Here is a 22,119-nt window from a genome sequence, read left to right on the forward strand (position 1 = left end):
CATAAAGACGGAAACAGTACTGGAAGTGCAAAACAGTAGCCTGAGACCAGCTGGGTTGGATTTTTATTTAAGCAGTACAGCACATTTCTCTCTATGACAGAAGCAGGAATACTGGGGTGCACCAGCAAAGGTTCAAGATCAGAACCAGTTTAAGCATTTAATACTCCACCACAGTTCCTGCTGTTTAACATAAAGCCACTTGCCTGTTGAAGGCATACCATGATTGGAAAAGCACACAGTACGGCCAAACCCGTTCCCCTACCACCGCTTAAAGCTTGTTAACATGCTGTAAATACACCAAACTCGCATGCATACGTAAACCTTGCAGCAATAACAGGAATCCAAAGATTCAGACTTTGTTCCTACGGATACACATGTATGAACCAGGTCCACACTTCCAAGCTGCACAACTTTGTGAACCTTCTTCTTTTCACGCAACAGTTTTTGGGAGAGCACCACCAGCCACACAGCTTGAGAACCATCACTCCTGGCAGGCTCTTTGGCTCTGTCTCTCTCTTAAACCACCTGACTAAGTCTCATTTGTGCATTGTAGCCCTTTTTCCTTTTAAATGCATGAAGATGGTCATCTTGTATTTGTCCAACTGAGACAGCTCTGCTTTTGCTCGTAGAGATCAGAAGCCATTTCTCCTTGGAAGCCTGGAGAAAAAAATGCTTTTGTGTTAGCAGTGATACCACCACCTTTAAGATGCAGAACACATCATTACCAATACATTTTGATTACAATGAACCAACAGTTCCCTGTTAGAGGCATATAAGCAAACAAGAACATTAAACAATGCCAAAACATTACATATGCTGACTGTCAGCTGAGCACAGTTACATTGAGCTGGCAGCCACAGTGCCCTCTGTAATCGTGACCTGTTTAAAAAGGGAGGCTTAACGAACAGTGCATGGCCATAAAGCCACAGAGATGGTTAAAGAGCAGATGTATGAACAGATACAGAACCACTGTCAGCCTCTGACATACCTTGAACAGGGTGTTAATTTTGCATACAGCCAGGAAAATTAATCTGATTCTGCTTCCATCTGTGCTTTATTCAGAGCTCTCCGCTTTAGCTATCATCTTGTTGAAGAAAAACTCCAAAAGGACAAATGCTTGAAAAATCAGTGACAGCTAAAACCAGAGCTTTTGCTAATACTACAAAACTCTGAAAAGCCAAGCCAGGGAACAGGTACTCAAGGAAGGTGAAAAGCAGGTGTGGGGAGTTTCTAGGTAACCGCACAGAAACAGAACATTTTGCAACACTGTAAATCAGCCTGCCACAAAGTTTAAAACTAGAGACAGCACAAAGCTATCGGAAACTGGAAGAAAACACTATTCACTACATTCTTCTGGATTTGCAAGGACAAGAGAACGAGGCATTTCCAATGATTGTATCCGTATTCAGCAGTATAAAACTGGCATTGTCAGCTTTATTCCTGCTTCCTAAAGCAGCTCTGAAACCAATCAAGAAGTGAGATAGGAGTGCTTTGTGGGAGAAAACAGGGCCAGGCTTCCCTTCCTGGGGATGCCAAGGAAGTCTGAAAAAAAAAAATAAATCTACTCAATCCTTAAACACCATGCACACATCTTCCTCCACAAGCAAGGATGCTGCAACCTGGAAGCCCTGACTCCAAAGCTCCAGTTATATCACCCTTATTTTGTGTACGCTTGTATCTCAGAAAAGTCACCCCCAGGGAAGTATTATTGCCAGGAGAAGGCAATTCAGCTTCTTTTTAGGCAGGGTAAATACATTTACTGTTCTGAAAAGTACTCTTCCAAGAAGGGGTTTTTTTTTCAGTTATGCTACGCAAAGTCCTTTATACTGCATACCTTTAGTAACAAGAGAGGCAAGCCTCCACACAACCTCATTTCACGTATTATTCAACACTTTTGCAAGAGGAACTAACCAACATTTTAAGTGGGTACAAATTTGATTTTAGTGTAACCACTCATGTTCAGAACAGACACTACAGGAAAGTATTTGAAATCTCAGCTACCCTTCTTCATCCTGTGCCTGATGTACAAGAAGCATACTATAAGTGAAAGGCAGGGCCCATATTTTGGCCTACCCACCGGTTGTTTTGGGAGACTGAGGTTCTTTGGAGGCTATTCACACATCACCCCTACTAAAACACAAGAAGGAGGTAATCAAAGAACACCGTTATCTCTTCCCAAGCGCTATATGAAAGAAAAACTCTGGGCTTTAAGAGACATTAAAAGAGGAATTCTGTATTCTGTTATCTGTGCTTCAACCCATTCAGCATCCATTTAGACAAGGCAGTTACCAAAAAAGAAAAAAAACATGACACTGGCCAGTCTAAATGGGGGTGAGATTTTTATTTGTATTTTTAAAATAAGCTCCAAAAAGACTGAACTACTTACACTACTCAATCCTACACCACCGGAAGGTTTTGCTACAGCAATTTGCTAGATTCAGAAGACAACTTCAATGCCTGGGGTTTTCATGGTGCTCTTGTGAGCATCTAAAATCCTCTTTCTGTGGTTTGATAGATTGTTTTGAACAATGAGAGGGCAGCTGTGGGACTTCTCAAATATTTTCAAGTGTTTGTGTTTTAAAAGTTAATTTTCCAGTCTAATAATCTTTTTTGTTACTCTACTACTAAAGAGTTACAACACTGACAAATCTGGGTTAAATAAACACTTTGATTTGGAAAGTAAACACAGACATCCTTCCCATTAGCTCAGTTCAATATTCATACTTTAAATTAACAAGGCACTTAAACTCTATAATTATGAGATTCTGCTTGCAAGTTTAAAATGCCTTCAATAAGGATGAGGCAGATTTCTGATGCTCAGCATTGCACTGTTTTTACCAACACTTACTGGTTTGAGAGACACACATGCCAGCAAGGTAAAAGTGCAAAGCCCAGATTGCAGCCTTACTCCTGGATAGGCAATACTCACGCCAGGCCTATGCGAAAGGACACATTGACAGCTTGCAGAGGTGATCACCTAAAAGAACTTCACCCTTTAACACACAGCTCCTGCCCCACAGTTACAACCTCTACACTCTCCCCTGCTATCCTGACTTATGACCAGCTACATTTAACCTGTGCTCTGGTGACATTTTCACTATTTCACAAATTGCCCTATTCATCAGTCCTTATCAACCCTCCCCTCCTCCCCGTTTTACCAGCAGTAATTGTCTCATTGTTGGGATGGTTGATATACACAATTACACAAAACTGAGCACAAGCATCAATCCCAAGATAATTCCCCAGTTGTTTCCCTCTTGACTAAGCCAGTTTTCAACTCAGACAGATAACATGCTCTCCATTAGCAATGCAAGTCCTTTCAATAAACTACAGTAAAAAGTCAAGTGCTTTGGAGAAACAATTTTACCACTGATTTCATCAAGCAGGCTGTAACCTTGACAAACCTGTCAAATTTTACACTAAGACCTTCCTTCCACAGGGCAGATCTATTTTCATTAGTATATATATTTAGCTGCTAAATCTTCTTGCACTGAATTGCAAATTAACTCTTACCATTAAAATTGCACAGACTCCACCTCAGGCTAATGACTTGAGAGTCTCCTAGGTCTCCTGTTACCCTTTTAATACACCAGAAGTACTTTCTTTTAATCTTCTTGTGGTACTGATTCAGTCACAGCTGAATTAACACAGTGCTCTCACATTACAGCCTTAGTGAATCTCCCTGGCTTACGCTCATTCACTCTTGATGCCAGACGCTGTCCACTACTGTAACACCCACAACCTGACACTTACAGTACAGCTACCCACTGAGTTTCCAAAACCCAGGGTTTCGTAGGGGAATTGCTGTAGAAGCCTATTTACTAATTTCACATCCTGGAAGAACTACCACAAGAATCTGACCTGCCCTTCAGGCCTGGAAGAATAAAGTAGCCTCCCAAGAAGGCGTCATGGTGCCTTTCAAAGGAAATTGGCTTTGGCAGGAAGGGCTCTTCACCTGCAGCAGAAGACCTACTTGGGTATACCAGGCCTCTTGTACATACTACACTAGTAGATTCTGGAGAAGAAATAATGCCACCTTCGCTATTTTTAATGAAAAGATCACAATGTTGTTTTTACCAAAAAGAAACACATATATATATATACTGCATCCCAGAAAAAACCTACAGACTCGCTGTGATGGCCTGTGACTGCATCTGCAGAGAACTAGATTCCTGGTTCAGCAACTACATGTCGTTTATAGCATAAAAGCAAGTCATACTAAAAAATTAGTCTGTCGTAAGTAGACCACTGATCCTCTGTGTAAGTGAAAACAGGCTGGAAATAGACATAGGGATACCAGAGGAATAAAGGATATCTAGAGGGAACAGCACATATGGGAACCTAGGACTTGTGCTGATGTTAGAAGTCATCCTATAGCGCAGCATCACACTGGCTGACAGTGCAGCCCATGATTATACTCACTGGTATGCCAAAAGGAACTGGCAGGGGTCAGTAGAGAAGAAAGGACAAGAAAAGATTGTGACAACACTGAGAAGACCCCAGTCTTCACAGCCATCTTCACCCCAGAGGTGACTGAAAAAAAAAATCCTCATGGCCCCAGGAGTTACTCAGAACCACTCATATGTTTGGTTAAGTTTAGGTATACCAAAACAAGCAGAAGTCACAATTCATACAGCTCCCAAATGTAAAAGGATTTTTAGGAATTACAAAGTAATAATCATTAATTCAGGCATAAGCCATCAAAGAGAGCACATGTATGATGTGCACCCAGGGGCACATATATGATGTCAGAAGTATGCCATCGCAATGAAATAAGGAGTTCAAGGAGACCAACACAAAACGCAGTCATAACTAAAGGGTAAACTGCCTTCAGTCTGAAGCAAGCCTGCTCAAGCAGAGTTCTCCATAAGAAATATGGGAACTTGAGAAAACTTCTCAGAGACTACAAGACTGTAGGATGACACAACACAGAACAGATGCAGCAGAAAAATGCTGTGCTGTATTACACAAAATCCAGAGAGACTCATAGGGAAGTTGGATTCAAGGAAAGAAATTTTAGATCACACAGACAGGCCTGCAGGAGGATGCCAGGAGTCTCGAGAGGCTTGAGAGAGTAAACCATGGCTGTTTAAATCAAAAAACAAAGTCAGTGATGAACATGATGAAAGAAGATAGGCTTTAACAGTAACACACTGATGTACAGAATTGTCAGCTACACATCCACGCGACAGCTTCACAAACCAGTAAATCCTTAAAAAAAAAAAAAGATTAAAGACACACACACCAATAAAACAAGTAACTCTTCACATCGCAGAGAGTCTTGCTATTTTTACTGAACATATTATACGCCTTTGAGAAAAGGGGGAGAAGATGAGCACAAGTAAAGAATTCTAACAGCTGCAAAGGCTGAACAAATTGGGAAGACAACGCAGAGATTGAACACCTAGTGCCCCAAACTGGTAACTCGGGAGCAATTCAGAGGCACTCACTTAGCCTAAGCTGCCAAAATGGCTGACAACGCATGAGACAAACCAGGATTTAGACACAGCCACTGAGTTCCCATTCACCATTAAAACCCAACAAAACAAAGTCAGATATGTGGAAGTAATTACACAATCCCATTTTTGACAGATCTGAGCAAAATATTACTATGCATCAAGTGAACTGTAACAAAAAAAACCCAACAAACAAAACCCACACTACAAAAAAATCCCCACAAAGAGCAAGCTGCTTTTACATAAACAAGGAACTGTGATTCAACTGTACTTACCATGGAAGAAAGCACAGACAAGTGACTGGAAACCATTTCCCAGATCCTTCGTGAACTTTACTCAAGAACAACTACCCAGTAGGAAGGTGCAATTTGTGAAAAAGCTGAATGACTGATAAAATGTCTCTATACAAGCAGCATCTTTCCTCCTTGAAAAGCACTAAGTAGTTAACTGGTTTAACATGAAGATGGCAATTAAGTGACAACCGCACAAAACTCACTTGGGAAAAACAATTCTTAAGGAATATATTGATGAAAACTTGCAGGAGAACAATTAAAAAAAAAATATCATCTCTGCTAGAGTGACCAGATTGGAATAATCATAAAAGACTGTGCAAATGCTTCTAGACAAAGTAACTTCAGGAAAAAAGGGGGAACCACTGGAACCAAAGACAGAGATGGCCAAGTTTTGTGTCAGAGGAAAGATACTGCTGCTTAAATCCAAAGAGACACAGGAAGGCTTGGAGCACTTCAGCTACTGGGGCAGGATGGCACCAAGGGTCGCCACACATAGCATTTGACACACCTGGGCACACTAACCGTTCCAATAAAATCCAGTCACGTCAGAGGAAAACATACCAGCAGAGCGCTGCAGCCTCTTGTCTTCAGCACCTCCCCATACTTTCATAAAATACCTAAAAAAGGGCACTATAAAAGCAGCCTTCTGCCTCTCGAGAAAGCTGCACACAACAAACAAGAAGGCAAACAGGTGACTACAGTGTAACTGAAATTACACCTTTTTTTATTTATTTATTACAAATTGTAATATCTTCATCTAGTTTGTGGGATACACAGGCTGGAGAGCCGGTGGAAGGGTGCCAAAAATGCAGGGGGTCGCTAGGAGCAAAGATAGCAGAGATAACTGAAGAGAGTCTGAGGGGCAGCAGGCTTCTCCAGTGACACAAGACGACAGAAGCATCATGGCATTCAGCTGACACACGTGGGATTTGCAGCTCTTCACTGCTTCACAGCATGGAGAGAGTAACAAATTTTAACATTTACAGCAAACAAGAGTTTGTAGAAAAACAGGGAGGGGAAAAATTCATACCTCAGGTCTATAGTCTGATTATTGATTTGAATTAATGAGGCACAGATAAGGGTTAGGTCACAGAAGTGAAGGGCAATACACATGTGACCATTTGCCGCCAGGATCAGGGTTCAGCAGAAATGAGATAGAATTTGCTTGGATATCAATGCCAGTATTAAGCTCACTTGATTTTCTTTATTCTCTGCACTCCCATATACAGGTTTTCTACACTTAAGGCTGTCCAAACACATTTCCTCAGAACATCAGAGCCAGTGACCACAAAAATAAGTCTGAGCAACACAATCAAAAATACAATGCTACCTTTAATAACCACCCAGCACTTAAACACTGTCACCTGGAAAACACATCATAACACAAGTGTTAGAGGAATGGCCATCCACACAAAACATGCACACCAGGAAAACCAAGCACTGTGCCCTGCTTCTTTAGTACTGCATTACTGCTTTCAGACAAAACATACTGGTTCCTTTACAAACAAATCATTCACAAACTTACCAGTAGCTACTGGCAAAGTTCTCAGATAACCACCATATTGTATTTTACTGCTACCTATGGAAGAAAAATGGAAATACCTGTATTTGTTCCTTTCTGTTTGTAAACCACTTAAGAAAAGCCACACTGACTACAGTACGCACTAGCTGAAGCCACATAAATCTTATTTATCAAATATCCATCACATATATAAATATGTGTGCACACACACTTCCTGTAACAGAGTAGTTCAAATACACACAGCCACCTCTTCAGAATTAGTTTAAGTTCCTGGATGAATGAGCACAGTGTGATGATATGACTGAACCAAAACAGAGGGACAAAGACAGAGCGCATAAAATTCAGTAATACTGCTGCAAGAATACTTCTGCTAGCAACTCAGCACTGTATTCTGCAAACATCACTTACATTTACAGTTATTGGTGCTATTTAGCCTTTCCTGAGGAACTGGACATGAACAGAAAGAGCCCTGCTAGGGAACTGCTAACACAAGCTCTGCTGCTGCTTTACAGCCCTGGTCACTGCTGCAATTACAAACATCACTGCCTCTGCAGCCCACCACGCTCCCAACCCACGGGATCTGCCACATGATCAACCCTTGGCTGCAGAGCTGTGCAGCCACTCCAACCTACTGTGGGGCTGGTTTGCATCATTTACAAAGAAAAGATGGGAAGCCAAACATACATGCTGTTTTCCAAAGTCTGCAGAGAGACTAAAGCACAGCAGTGTGAAAGGCAGACAGCCCCACTTCCCCTGAACACAGAATTCACAGCCACCAGAAGTGCTGATTTTAACTACTTCATCAATGAGCATGCTGCAAAGAATAGTTTGCTGTGGTACAAATTCCCAATTCCAGGTATTATACTACCTCTACCATCCCAGCAAGACACTTCACCTCCTTACAGTTTCTGCAAGATTGGGAGCAAAGCTGATGTAACACACTCAAAACACCACCACGATCAAATACTAATTTTACACCCAGTGGTATAAGGAGCGCTATAATAACAGCATGACTTTGCATATTAAAATATAAGGATCTGGACACTTGTACAGCAACTTGTTGGCCACATAACTGGCCACAGTCTCAGGGTACCCTCACCAAAGGAGGTCCACTGTATACGCATCCTCATCTTCTTCCTTAAACACCCACTGCTGTCTGCTGCCCGAGGTGGGATACTGTGCTAGAAAGCTGTCTGACCTGACTCAGGGTGGTTGTTCTGGACAACAGCCTTATCTCTAGGCATCATACCTTCTTCTGTCTGGACCTCCCATTCCTGCATGCTCAAACTCACGTTTCAGCAGCATCTTTGTTGTCCTGTAGAAAACATAACTGGAGGGTCTTGGCACACCCAGATGTCTTGCCTGCAAACCACGGTCTGAAAGCTCACAAGGTGAGGAAGTCAGTAAGAAAGACAGACAACCCTACCCAGGACAGCAGGGGGGAAACACCCAAAAAAACACCCAAGAGAAGCACAGAACCAAGTGCACATTCCACTTTGCACTTAGTTACACACACACACCATTTTGGCAACACTGCACAGAACATTTTTAAAAATTTATTGAGATGTGGAAAAGGCAAAGCAAGTTCCAAGCAAATAAGGCTTTCCTACAGTGGCAGGAGTTTGAGAAACACTGTTGTATGGAATACAGTACTTGATGCAAAAAGAGAAAAAAAAAAAAAGGGGGGGGGGGGGGGGAGGAGGGGGAGAATGATATCCCCACCCAAAATATATGTAGGACTTTAGGGATTTCTGAAACTGCCTTCAAAGGCTCAACATGGAGAAAACTGAGGAAAATGTGCCTGCTGGCCATTTTTACATGTGCAAATAGAGGAATAAATACAAGAAAACTTTCCACAGATGGGACCTATTCTCCCTGCTTTTAGCTCAGCCTTTATGACACTCTGTATCTAACAGCAGTGCTGTCTCATTTCCACGAAGTACCTGACTGCCAAATCAAGCCAGCAGCCTGCACCAAGTACTCTTAGGGTTGGCTCAAAGCTCATCACTGAAGGATCTTTTCCACTTCAGTAAGAAGTCATTCATAATGCTGAAGAAGTTCATAAGACCAGTGGTAATCAAATGGTGGCTTATAAGTTATCCACTTGGAAAATGGAATATATATACTGAATTTTTAAGCAGTGTAGAAGCATAACACTGACAGTCTGATCTATTGCACAGTCACTGAAGTGGAGAGATCAACCCAGCGCCATCTCCAATTACCAAAACCTTGTCATAACATGAACAGAGCACTGACAACATCCCAAAAGTTTACCTCCAGGGCATAAAACTGAGTAGCTATTACCCAATAAGAGAAATAACATTTTAAAGCCTCTGTCTCTGAGCATGACAAAAATCCATCTCACAAACAGGGAAAAGTTATTTTCAAATGTTGATCTTGTCTGTGAGAACAGAACAATTCTCAGAAAATTTACCACAGAAACAGCCACATTGGCTCATCTTCTAGAAATCCACTGATAACTGCCTTTTTTTTTTTCTCTTTAAAGGAGGCTGCTGTATTCTTGAAGTACAGCAATTCGGCTTCAGTTACTCAAACCACAGTTTTTTGATCATTAAATATTCTTCACACTTCCAAAACACAAAGAAAAACACTGTACTGTGTGGATGAAACTAAAAGGCTGTGTCTCTTCCCCCCTAGCCTTCCGCAGCTGAGAGTAGATCTGTGTTGTGTATGGCATCCCCTGAAAGATCTTGCACAAAGAAGGTTCCAGCTTATAAGCACCTTCTATTGTTACAGATATTTTTTGTATAAAAGAACACTTTTTTTTCAGCATAAATACGTACAAAGTGTTTAAAACGTTAACACGGCTATCGAAAAGCTAAACTCTTTCCAGTGGCGCCGTGCATATAAGCTTCTCCTACCAACACCTAAATCTAATACATTTCTAGGGGAGAGATCACTTTGACAGGGACCGGCTACTTTAAAAAAAAAAAAAAATGAGGAAAAAAAGGGACACAGCATCCTACCTGCCGGCCCCTGCCCCCCCCCCCCCCCCCCCCCCCGCACCCTCTGGCGGGAGGGGATTCTGCATTAGCCGTTTTTTCCGGGCGAACGGCTGCCTGTAGCCGAAGGGGCTGGGCGAAGCAACGCCGAGGTATGAAAATCAAACCCCCGCGGCCCTCACCGGCCCTGCAGGCCCCGCCGGCACACCAGCTCCTGGCGAGCTGCTCGTCCAGGGAGCTCCAAAGGCCCCGGGGGCCGGCGCCTGCGCCCCCCGCACATCCAGGCCAGGGAAGCGTAACCGAGGTGGGCACCGGCCCCAAGCGCCACAGGCCTGCCCGCGGCCGGGCCGGGGGGACAGGCCCGCTCCCTGGCCCCGCCGGCCACAGCCCCCCGTCCTGCCCGCGCCGGGGCGGCGCCCCAGGCCGCACTCGCCGGCCGGGCCCCGCCGGGCAGCGGGGGGGACGGTGCTGCGGCCGCGGGCCCCGCGGAGGCGGGGGCCCCCCCCAGCGCAGGGTGGCGGGTAACAAAGCCCGGCGCGGGGAGGACGCCACAGCGGCGGCGCTCACCTGCCCAGCGGTCGCTTCATGCCCGTGTCGGCGGCGGCCAAGCGGAGGCTGTGCCTCAGGCTGCAGCCCTTGTCGAGGGGCGCGGGCGCGGCGGCGGCGCGCTCATGCTCCACCGTGACCGACTCGTTGCGCTTCCTCATGCCGGGGCGGCGGAGACAGCAGGAGCGGCGCCGCGTACAGCCGCCGCTCGCACCCGCCGCGCCCCGCCAGTCCCCGCCCCGCCCTGCCAGTCCCCGCCCCGCCCTGCCAGTCCCCGCCCCCACCGCGCCGCGCCGCGCCCCGCCCTGCCCTGCCCGTCCCCACCCCCGCCGCGCACTCTCTGTGAGGGCGCCGCTTGCCAGCACTTCAGAGGCAGCGCAGCGCCATCGTTACTGCGGGCAAAGGCCCCGCCCGCCATTTTGCTGGCGGCGCGGAGGCGGGCCGTCGGTGGGCGGGAGGCCGGGTGTGGGGTGCCCGGCCCCAGGCGCTGGGTGCCCCTCCGCGCCGGCCGTGGCGGGAGCCGTGCTGTGCGCAGAGGGCCCTGCCGGTTTTGGGAGCCCGGGGGTGCAGCGGGGCATGAAGCCCTGTGGTGAGGGGTGAGGTGCTGTGCTGGTGCGCCTGCGGGTGACTGGAAACCCCTTGTACCTGGAATGGACACCTGGCTTGCTGAGGTGCTGCCCAAGGGGCAGTGGGGGTTAAGCCTGGCATCATTAAGCTGCTTCTGCGTGAAAAGCCAGTGGGACACGGGAAAGCAGGGTGGCTGCAAATGAAAGAACGTCACCTGGCCTGCATGGGCCTGGAGGGGCTGTGAAACCCTGCGCAGGGCTAGAGGCCACAAGCCACAGCGTGGAGAAACAGCATAGCTGATACAAGGATGCTGAGAGGCAAAACCAGCAGTAGACCTGACTGTTAGACTCAACAGTAGAGACAGGAATAACAGTGGATGACACAAATGGTCACAGCCTTGGTCCCCAAGTGGTCAGAGGTCATCACCTTCCACTATTTTGTTTTCCAAAACTTCCTCTGAAGCAGAAGGCAGCCATACCAAAGATTCTGGTGTGATTGCCCCTCTCCCATTTACTCTGTACCCTTCTGGGGAGGATACAATACCACTTTGGAAAGCAAATCCTCATCTGCTGATCTCTGCAGACACATATAGGCAAGGCTAACCTGCTACAGAGCTTCCCTAGCAGTATGGGGATTCTGTGCTGGAAACAAGTGGTGGTGAATAAAAAACAAATAAAACATCCCCTCCAGTATCAGCAATAGCAGGTGACTGTTCTGTTCGTGCCATTGGGGAGCAGGGCAGCACTGCAGAAAACAGCCATGCTCATGTGCTCTGTCTCGCATTGCCACTGCTGCTGCTGTATTATCTATGGGGGTACCTTGTGTGTTCCCATAAAGAAGCAGCTTCTAGAAAGTGGCTCTTTGGGCAAGTGATCTCAAGCGTCTTACATCCATTTCTTCCGACTTGCTGCTGACTGTTCCTATACTTGATGGAACATGGAGAGTCAGAAGAAATACACACATTAATCCCAGGAGCAAAGACAAGGCAGTGGACCAAAAACGAGAAGCAATTGTTAAAATACAGGCTTCAACTATCTCAGTAGTTATGGATAGCTAGCAGAAAGTACTGTGTAATGTGCTGATATGTGCTTTGTCGTGTTTCTGGAAGCTTCTCCTAACAGAGACCTTTGAGAGATTTTGTCTCAACCAGATCATAATTGCTAAAATTTTCATCCAGGCTTTTGGAAAGACTGGTTGTTCTTTTGTATGCTTTGAACACCAAAGGAGAGTGTTCTTGTCCCTCTGATTTTGTTTCGGTTCCATCTCATTGGGAAGACTGAATGCTGCAACTGGGGACTGTTAGCCATGTGTTAGGAGCTTTGTCTGGTGACAACATGAGTGGTGGTCACTCCAAAAGCAGGCTTTGCAAAGGCTGTATGGGACCGGGCTGCTTGGGAGTGACAGTGCAGTCCTGAGAGGAGAGAATTGCAAGTTGCCCAACTGGCTTTGAAACAAGGAGAATGGACTTGAGCATCATAAATCCTCTGAGATGTCTCCAGGTGAAGTTTATTACTGAGAAGGACTACTAAGGAAATTACTTGAAAGTCTGTCTTTGTGGCATGGGTCTTAATAACAGGTGGCTTTTCCTCTGTGCTAGAAAGAAGACAAGCAAGTATTTTCTTGTGGCAACCTTAAGCTATTCTCAGCATTTCTAAAAAATTTTCTTCCTTAGCTATGTACGAGTACAAACACGTGCTTGTTTGGTCTTTCCCATCATGTCAGATTTTTAAGATTCAGAAATCACATTATGGGTTTTTTAGTGTAATGTCCTCTGTTCCGCTATTCTACATTATTTATAGAATATAGAAGAGGTTCTCCCGTTTAGGATCAGTACTTGTCCTTCCTACCTATTGAAAGAGATGACTGCTGCCTCAGAAATTTGCCTGCTCACAGAAATCAATGTACAATAACCTTTCTGAATTCCAGATTAACCCTAAATGCGTGGTTGAATTCTGGTGGACTTGATACAAGTTTATTGAGGCAAGGCTCCACTACAAACTATACTTCTGCTGGTGTTATAGGCAAACCAGGGTGAAATTCTGCCATCTGTGGTCACCAAATACTTCATCTGCACAATGCAAAACAGCTTAGGGAATGTGCTACCACAGGATTTCTTAGGAGCCAGTAACTCAGTATGGTTCTACAAAGACAGCATGTACAGGAAAAACAGGAAAATCTGGTCAAAGGTTGGGAAAGAATTTCAGATTTCTTAGCTCAAGGCATGAACAAAGATTATGGTAGAGCAGTAGTAGAAACTATCCCTGTGGACAAGGACATGTTCCATAGGGTTTCTGTATGTCTGGAATCATCTGGAAGAGGTCTGGAGATAGGACATGGGGCAAGGACACAGCCCGCTGGACTGCAGCAATGGCAGTCTCCTCCCCACCCTGTATTCTCCAGAGGCAGCTGCACCTGAACTCACCTGCCTGGCTGGGAGACAAGGAAGATAGCTGGAAAGCACAGGACAGCTAGTGAGCACAGGTTGTAAGTAACATTATCAAGAGAAGGGATGAGAGCTGTGTTTAGCTGTGGATGAGCTCAGCCAAATCTCCCCAAAGGACAGAATCCAGAGCAGGAGACACTGAAGGAGCCCCAAAAGGCCAGGAGAAAGTACTGGTTAGGAAAACACTGTGCGATAGGTCTCTGCAGAGCACAAGGATATTCAATGCAATATCCTTTGAGGAGGTGCTTGAAAGGGGGGAAAAAGTCAAGGAGAGGTGACTCAGGGTAGAGCAGAAGAAAACTGCACCCTGCTGAGGAAGGCAGCAGTACCTCTGGAAGTGCAGAGAGGCCTGCTAGGAGGACAGCTGCTCACAGCTTTCTGTTCCTCAGACTGCTCCTCTCTGACCTGAGGAAGGAAACCTGATGCTGCAAGCTCTCCCTGGCTACCAGCCATGGCACAGATTCTATAGCTCAAATTGGTGGCATATGTTTTGTGCTCAATGGGCAGCACAGGGCTCCAGTGGGTTGAGCACTCCTCCAGCTGCTGTCTTTCCAGCATGGGCTTCTTCATTCTGCTTACCCAGCTGTCCACAAGCTGGGCCACACAGAGGAAATTATGGAGAGTGCAGATGGAGGGGACTGTGTTGCCATCCTTCCATGCTGACTTCCCAAAGGCAGGAAAATCCAGGTGACTAAGGGTAGAGCCAGCTTTGGAAAGGTCTGTCACGCAATGCTCCTAACTCAGAGAAGTGTTGCTTGCTGATGTTCCCAAGTCAGCACAACCCCCTGCCTGCTACCTGCTAGTTTTCCTAGCTGACAGTAGACACAGAGCTGACCAAAGCCAGCAGAGCTGAACAGTTTCAGTGTGTGCCAGTGCTCCAGTCTGTTATGCAAGACTCTACAGCAAAGCTACAGTGCTTCCACCACTCCACCACTGATCCATCCTTGGCTGTAGCTAAGCCAGTTTCTGAAAGCCCCGTGTTGAAATGAGTTTTTAGGTTACAGAGTTGTCAACTACCAAGTAAAGCATCTGAGAAGCATTGCTACTCACCTGCCTGCCTAGGTGGTTCTTCACCAGTGTGTCTGAAAGTGTCCAAAAGGCATCTCTCCAGTTTTCTCCATGCTGACCATATTGCATGCCAGTGACAAATGGTCATGAGGTGCAGGGATGTCATTTAAACCCTTTTTTCTCTCCTCAGTTTTCCCGTGAACTTCCTCCAGATGCTGCAGATCTCCAGGAATTCAAGAGTCTGTGCAGAATCATAGAATCATAGAGTGCTTTGGGTTGGGAAGGACGTTAAAGATCATCTAGTCCAACTTCTTTTCCATGGGCAGGGACATCTTTCACTCAATCCAGTCGTTCTAAGCCATGTCCAAACTGACTTCAAACACTTCCAGTGATGGGGCATCCACAGCTTCTCTGGGCAACCTGCTCCAGGGGCCAGTACTCTTTCTCCTCTTCATTGATGACCTGGATGATGGATCAGAGTGCACCCTCAGTGAATATGCAAATGATCAAAAACCAGGAGGAGCAGCTGATACACCAGAAGGTTGGGCTGCTGGTCAGAGGTGACTGACCAGGCTGGAGCAATGACCCTCATGAAGATCAACAAAGGGATATGCAAAATCCTGCACATGGGGAAGGTAAACCTCAGGTACCAGTACATGCTGGAGGTATGCCAACCAGCCAACCATGGGCTCAAAACTTTCTGGCCTTTTCTGCCTTCAGGAAGCACAGGCCCCTGAGGCTAGAAGGGAGTGCCTGGTGTGAGGAAGAGTTCCCCTTGGAAAGGGAGAACTGGTTTGAGGAACATTTAAACAAACAGGACAGACACAAGTTCCTGGGAGCAGATGGGATGCCCCCAGAGTGCTGAAAGAGCTGGCTTGAAGTCCTTCCGAGGCCACTTTCCATCACCTGTGCAATTACGGCCATGGTGATGGGGAGACGTTCCTGGGGACTGGCAGAAAGCAAGTGTCACTGTGGTCTTCAAGGGCAGCAAACAAGAGCATGAGGGAACTACAGGCTGGCCAGCCTCACCTTGTTCCTGGGAAGGCGATGGAGCAAGTAATCCTGTAAACCATTTCCAAACACATGGAAGACAAGGTGGCCATCAGTAGTAGATCAGCATGGCTTTATGAAGGGGAGATAATGCTGAAGCAACGTGATACAGTACGTGCTGGACTCTGACTGACCAGCTGCAAAGCAACTTGGCAGAGAAAGCCCTGGAAGTCTGGTGAACACCAAGCTGGGCATAAAGCAGCAGTGCACCCTTGGGGCAACAAAGGCCAAAAGCCTCCTGGGCTGTGTTAGGGGGAGTGCTGCCAGTGGGTGGAGGGAGGTGGTCCTTACCCTCTCCTCAGCCCTGGTGAGGCCACCACCAGAGCACCATGACCAGTTCTGGGCCACCTAGTAAAAGAGAGACAGACAAACTGGAGCAAGTGCTGCAGAGGGCCACAAAGATGGCAAATGGACTGGAGAAATGGTCCTGGGAGGCTGGGGGTGGCTCTGCTCATGGTGGGAACCTCCAGGTTGCTGGGGTCTGGCAGCTCCTGTGGTCACAGAGAGGCTTGTATGGAGACATGTCCTCAGATGGGGAGGCTGCTTTGTGGGCTTGGGGGTGATGCCACCATGGGTTGGGGGAGGTCCCTTGCAGCGTCTGTCCGTGATGGGAGCTCCACCAGGGAAAAGGGAGACAAAACAGCATTCAAGGCTTTTATTAGCGGCCCCCTGAAGTTGAGAGAGCGCCAAAACTGCACATGGGTGCCGAGTGTCAGCCTAGGTGCCCGAGGGCAGGTGCCCCAGGGGCAGGAACTAAGAAACCCAGTGGGTCCAGAGCAGAGAGGCACTGGTAGGCTGGGCACAGCAGGTGCAGGATCATGTCCTGGGAGGCCACGGAGGTCAGGGTGGGGCCTGGGGGAAGCCCATTGTCTGGGAAACCACTGCCCACTCCCACCGCAGCATCCCTGGCTCCTGGTGGCCCAGCTGCCCCCAACATTCCTCAGTGCCCCCTGCCTCCTCCACTGCCCCCACCAGCTCTCCCCTGACGACCCCCAGCTGCCCCTACCTTCCCCCCAGCACTCTCCCCATGGCCCTCAAAGCTCCCCATGCCCTCTCATGGCCCTAGCTCCTCCTTAATGCTTCCTAGGTGCATCCCCCAAAGCTTCCCTCCATTCCCCTGAACCTCATCTGCTCTCCTACCCTCCTGCACTCAATGCCCCCTAATACCCCTCCAGTGACCCCCCAGCTTCCCCCTGGCCCCCATGCTCACCCACCGGTGTATGATGGCCCTTGCTGCGCAGGTAGGCCAGAGTGGGGAGCAGCTGGGAGAACCAGAGCCCTGCCTGGCCTTGGGAGCAGGGCCCCAGGCTCTGCACCCGCTCCAGGACGCTTCCCGAGGGGACCAGCTCTATGAGGGGGTAGAAGCCCATCCTCGTCTCCATGCCTTGGTACAGCCTGATGGGATGCTTTGGCACAAGCCCTTCAGGACCTGTGGGTAGCCGGGGCTTGGCTGGGACAGGCCTGCCCCCCTCCGGCCCCCCTTTGCCTCGCACCTCCTGCACCCCCCCTCCTTTTGCCTATCAATGCTACCCTAGTCCGTGGCAGCTCCCCACAAAGCGCCCACCACGGCTGCCATCCCCCTGGACCTCCCACAGCAAATAGCTCCCTGCCCCTCTGAATCCCTGACCGTCTCCCCCTCGGTGCCTCCCTTACCCCACGGACTCTCCCAGCCACTCCTTGCCCCTTCAACCCCTCCAACGCCCCTACCCTCGTTGAGCCTCCCAGTAGCACTGCTGCCCGTGAAACTCCCCAAAGGGTGCTCCCCCTGCCCCCCTTAGCCCTCCGATGCCCCCCCTTGCCCCGCAGCATCTAATGATGCTCAGCCCCCATCCCCCCACCCCCCGCGTCGGCTGGCCTCTGCTTGCCCTGCCTGCATCTGATGAGCCAGGAGCTTCCTGAGGTCCTCCTCCAGAGCCTTCCCTTTGCAGATGACCTTGATGGCCACCTTGTGCCATAGCGGGGGAGCTGCAGCCTCACGCAGCTCCCAGCAGGCACCGTGAGCCACAAGCGGCCGCAGCTGGGAGCCCACCTTCCCCAGCACCAGGACGGCCTCGGGTCGGGGAGCGCCTCTACCGTGCTTGTGGGCAGCACGGCTTGAGGGATGTCAAGCAAGGCTGGTGGGAGTCCAGCTAAAACCAGACGCCCCCAGACCTCCGTGTCCCTCCTGACCCTCAGCACCCTTCACACTCTGGCTGTTCCTTCTGCTCCTGCTCAGGGCTCAGCTCCTGGCGCAGCTCATGCCAAGGCCTGGCAAGGGCTGGTAGCAGCCAGCCACCCACCCAGCGATGACCCACAGAGGTGGAGTGACAAAGGGTGCAGCCAGGATGGCTGTGGGGCACAGACCGGGTCCCTGCTCTCCTGCAGCTTTGCAGCAGTAGCTGGCCAGTCGTTTCTGAGAAAGCCCTCCGAGCCCCCCAGAACCACCAACAGCCACAGCAAAGACCCAGCCTCCCAGCTGGAAGGTCAAATATCTGAGCTGGCTTAGAAGATTCCTTGAAGCAGCAGCAGAAGAGCTGACCAGGGAGTGAGAGGGGACAACAGTCAAGCCCTCTCACTGCCCACCCTGGGCCGAGGACCCCACACCCTGGAGCCATCATAGTCCTTCCACTTGTCATGCACCTGCTGCTGTGGAGGTGGCAGCTGGGAGGGCGTCCCCAGCTTTGGGTACGGATTGGGGGGGGGGGGGGGGGGGGGGAGCGCTGCCAGCAGCCACAGCCAGGAGGGGGGTGCAGAGCTCACTCGGGGTTTACTTCAGGGGCTGGACCCTGAGGTGTCCTGGGCGCAGGTAGCAGGAAAGAGCTTTCTGGTGAAACCGCTTTCGGGGCTCTTCAGCAAGCTTGGAAAACTACAGCTTTGCTCTTTGCAGCACCCCTTGCTCTGGGCAAGCACACCCTTCACAATCAAGACTGGGCTGGAAATTGAGACTGGTACAGGGCAGATCTCACTGCTTGTGTGCTTGCACTGGGCACGCAGGGTTCCTGCTGGAAAAGGCAGCTGCTGGGCAGCTGGATGCAATTCCTGTGCTGGCAGGTACAGGAAAACTAGGCCCAGACACCACCATGGCACTGGGTGGAATTCAGGGGCCAAACAGCAGCTTGGCGAAGCTGAGCTCCTCCAGGAGTAGTCAGCCAGAGGAACTGCAAAGAAAGCCAGTCCAGAACTCAATGTGACAATTTAGGAGAGGGAATGGTGATAGGCACAAACTCTTCAAGCAAGCAGCTTCTACCTGCTCACACTGGTGCACTGCCCTGCTCACAAGCACCCAGATGGTTATGCCGGTGCTCTGGTTTGGGTCACTCATGCATGACACAGGAGAGAGACAACAGCAACAGAGAGCCTCACTTTGCTCCTGGGGAGGCAATGGCTGTCAAGCCAATGATGATCAGCATGCTGACAATAAGCTGTTGGACTGACCTTTTATAATAGCCTCAGGGAAATTCCCCACCTCACCCCCCACGTCCCACATAAGGATTGTTCACCTGATGACTTTGAAAAGAGCACGCTCCTGCTGAAGGACCTGTGACACAGCCCGGTGCCCCCCTTTGTCCCCATTGATGCACCACATCCCATCTGAGAGCGTACTCTGTCAGAGTGGCTGCGCAGGGCTGAGGGCTCAGCACAGGTTTCCCAGTAACAAGCCCACTGCACACACCACAATGTGATGTGTGCTTCATCTGCTCCAAGTCAGCGACCCTTTTTGCTGGCTTGGCTAAAATGAACGGGACCTCTTGTGCTGCTTGCAACAGGCCAGCAGCCACCCTCCTAAGCATGCTGGCAAACGTTTTGGACTGACCTTAGACCCTCTAGAGACATCACAGGCCCTAAGGAGGTGGCCATTTGCCAGCAGGTCCTGCTCAGTTCAGGTCCATGAACTCGAGGGCAGCTTGCTGACCACTGGATGCTTTCTCCACGCTGAACATCAGCTTGAAGGCAATGCCTGCAGGCTCTTGGAAGCTGCCCTCCTCCTGAGGATGCAGGCCAACCTGCCAACAAGTTGTCCGAGCTGCCCAACGTGAGCAGGGAGTGTCCTGGGACCCACAGTCCAGGAGTAGCCCCATTCCCAGCAGGGGCCCTGCCGGGGCAGTGCTTCCACACACCCACACTTCCACCTGCCCTTGCATCCACCCACCGACCCCATTATTTCCATCAACAGCCCCCCTCCAAAGCCGTGCCTCAGCACACCAACAAGCGCCTGCCGCACAGAGGTGGGGTGCAGCCCTGGGGCCAGCTCAGGCTGTCGGGGTCTCCCCCCCGCCAGCGATGCTGAGCAGAGCTGCACAGTACACGGCAGAAGAAGGACACCCCCCCAATTTACTCCCTCCCCTCCGGAAGGCATGTGCACGCAGCAGAGCCCCGGGCAGCTGCTCGGCGCCTCCTCCGCCAAGGCCGGGCGCCTGCCGCAGCCGGGGCTCCCGCGGAGAGCCGGCCCCCTCGCACGCGGCCTAGACACGCTGCCCTACGGGGGACCCCGGCGCCCCGGGGCCGGAGCCGGTGCCGCTGCCCCGGAAGAGCCGCTCGCCCGCAGCCCCGCCCCGCCTCCAGGGGGCGTGCCAGGAGCTGGTGCACGCTTCGGCCAATGAGAAAAATCTGCTGCCCCGCGTCAGCGCCGCGCGGCGGCGGCGGCGGCTGTTGCTAGGCAGGCCGGCGCGGCTGGCCCAATGGGAGCGGGGCGCTGCGGCCGGGCCCGGGCGCAGGCGGCGGCGGCGGCGGGCGCGGAGCGGCTGGGGCCCCGGCGCTCACCATGCCCTACAAGCTGAAGAAGGAGAAGGTGCGGCAGGCAGGCGGGCGGTGCCGGGATGCCCCCGCTCTGCCCGGTGTTTCGGCCCGGTGATCGGCCGCATGTTCCCGCCGCCCTCCCTCCCCGCCGCGGCCTTCCCTCTCGGCGCGGCCCTCGGGCGGGGGCGCGCGCGGGGCTGCGGCCGGCAGGGGGCGGGGGCGCGCTCCCGGGGCGGGCGGGGCGGCTGGTGCAGGAGGGTGGCGGTGGCGCGCACCGGGCGGCAGGGCAGGGCAGGGCAGGGGGCGGGGGGGCGGCAGCGCGAGCGGCGGCCGCCGGTACCGGTGCCCCCGCGTAAGCCCGGCGGGGGGAAGCGGGGGCTGCGGCCTGCCCCGCCCCGCGCCCTCGGCGGGCAGCAGGAGGTCGCCCGGGCGGCGGGGCACGGCCAGCCCCCCCCGCCATGCCCCCGGTCGGGGAGGTATGGCCCCACCCGCGTCCCAATCCCGCTGCGAGGCGGCTGGTGCCCCGGTGCGCGCCCTGCCCGGTGCCGGGGTGAGGGCCCGCGCCCCGCCTCTGCCGCCGCCCGGTGCGGCCGTGCCGTGCCGTGCCGTGCCGTGCCGTGCCCCGTGCCCGTGGGCGCCCCGCACCTCGTAGCGCCGGTGGGGCCGTGGCGGGGCCGTGCCCCGGGGCAGGGTCCGGTGGGCGCGGGGCTCTGGCAGCCGGAGGTGCCCGGCCGGGGCCACGCCGCTGCCACGGGAGCAGTTCGGGGGTGCTCTTCCCAGGGGAAAGGGGCTGGGAGTCGCCACCCGAAGCAGGGCTGGAGGTGGGCTGGGCAGGTGGCAGCGCACAGCTGAACTCTGCAAAGAGATGTTGATGTTCGGCGCAAGGTAAAATTTTCTCTGAATGTGTTTTTTATTGTTACAGGAGTCTCCAAAGTCTACCAAAAGCACCACAAAGCCTGGCAGCAGCAGTAGTGGGAAGGATGGTGGGGCAGAGAATTCAGAAGAGGTAAGGCTTTCATCTTGAATACAGCAGTGTGCATGTGCAACTCATCTTTGAGGAGGAATAATAGCTTTCATTATAGCTGCTCCATGCCGCTCTGTCAGGTAACGTATGCACCGGGAATGTCTTAAGGAATGGGAGAAGGTGGTAGCAAAGACTGAAGTTAAGGTGAAGTTAGTCCCCCTTGAAAGTTGGCCCAAAGGGTGACGATGGCTGTGGAAGGACAGGGTGAGTCTCATACCCTACATCCCTGCAAGAAGAGATTTGGCTCGAAGCTGATGGCGAGCGCTGCTTGCAGAGGTGGGCAGAGCGCGGTGAGGTTGGCTGTAGAGAGGGAAGAGCGACGGTTATCAAGGAGGAGGAAGCCTTACAGACGGGAGCAGCTTCCTCACTCCTGTCAAGAGCAAAGCTTGATAAACTCTGTTGTCACTTTGTGTCAGAGTGAGAGAGTAGTGAGAAGCAATGCAAAAGAAATTTGTTCTTCTGAGTCATTTTCTGCGGGAGTGAGATTAGGAAGGATCGGATAGGACAGCTCAAAGAATAGAGGTAAACTGC

The 22,119-nt window shown here is 50.8% G+C and overlaps 2 protein-coding genes and 1 long non-coding RNA gene across 8 annotated transcripts in view; 1 reads left to right on the forward strand and 2 right to left on the reverse strand.

Moving 5' to 3' along the window:
- The window catches only part of ABHD12 (abhydrolase domain containing 12, lysophospholipase), a 46,790-nt gene extending 31,822 nt beyond the window's left edge, over positions 1–14,968 (reverse strand). Inside the window, exons 1-2 of one of the 2 annotated variants that reach the window (XM_040612283.1) lie at positions 14,841–14,968; positions 12,166–12,272 (exon numbers count right to left, since the gene is read on the reverse strand). In XM_040612283.1, the coding sequence (XP_040468217.1) occupies positions 12,166–12,272; positions 14,841–14,927 (194 nt within the window). In that variant the 5' untranslated portion in view covers positions 14,928–14,968. Of the gene's footprint in view, positions 1–10,801; positions 11,027–12,165; positions 12,273–14,840 lie in introns of those variants that run through there. The other variant, XM_040612284.1, reaches the window with a different exon arrangement.
- Positions 46–8,553, reverse strand: LOC121096383. Of its 2 annotated transcripts, XR_005830471.1 has the most exons (3): positions 7,275–8,553; positions 989–6,694; positions 46–657 (listed from the first exon to the last, which is right to left on the reverse strand). It is a non-coding gene; the product is annotated as an uncharacterized LOC121096383 (long non-coding RNA). The 2 variants fall into 2 exon arrangements; XR_005830470.1 differs by having other exon boundaries at positions 989–8,553.
- Positions 14,969–20,500: 5,532 nt separating the features above from the next.
- Positions 20,501–22,119, forward strand: part of PPP2R5D (protein phosphatase 2 regulatory subunit B'delta) — a 30,768-nt gene continuing 29,149 nt past the window's right edge. For 3 of the 4 annotated variants that reach the window (XR_005830448.1, XM_040612175.1, XM_040612177.1), the window contains exons 1-2: positions 20,501–20,616; positions 21,487–21,570. Coding sequence is in view for 3 of the 4 variants with exons in the window: in XM_040612175.1 (XP_040468109.1) it covers positions 20,590–20,616; positions 21,487–21,570 (111 nt within the window). In the remaining variant the exon portion in view is untranslated. Of the gene's footprint in view, positions 20,617–20,879; positions 21,041–21,486; positions 21,571–22,119 lie in introns of those variants that run through there. The other variant, XM_040612176.1, reaches the window with a different exon arrangement.

This window comes from Falco naumanni, chromosome 12 (genome assembly GCF_017639655.2).
Source record: "Falco naumanni isolate bFalNau1 chromosome 12, bFalNau1.pat, whole genome shotgun sequence".
Classification (NCBI taxonomy): Eukaryota; Metazoa; Chordata; class Aves; order Falconiformes; family Falconidae; genus Falco; species Falco naumanni.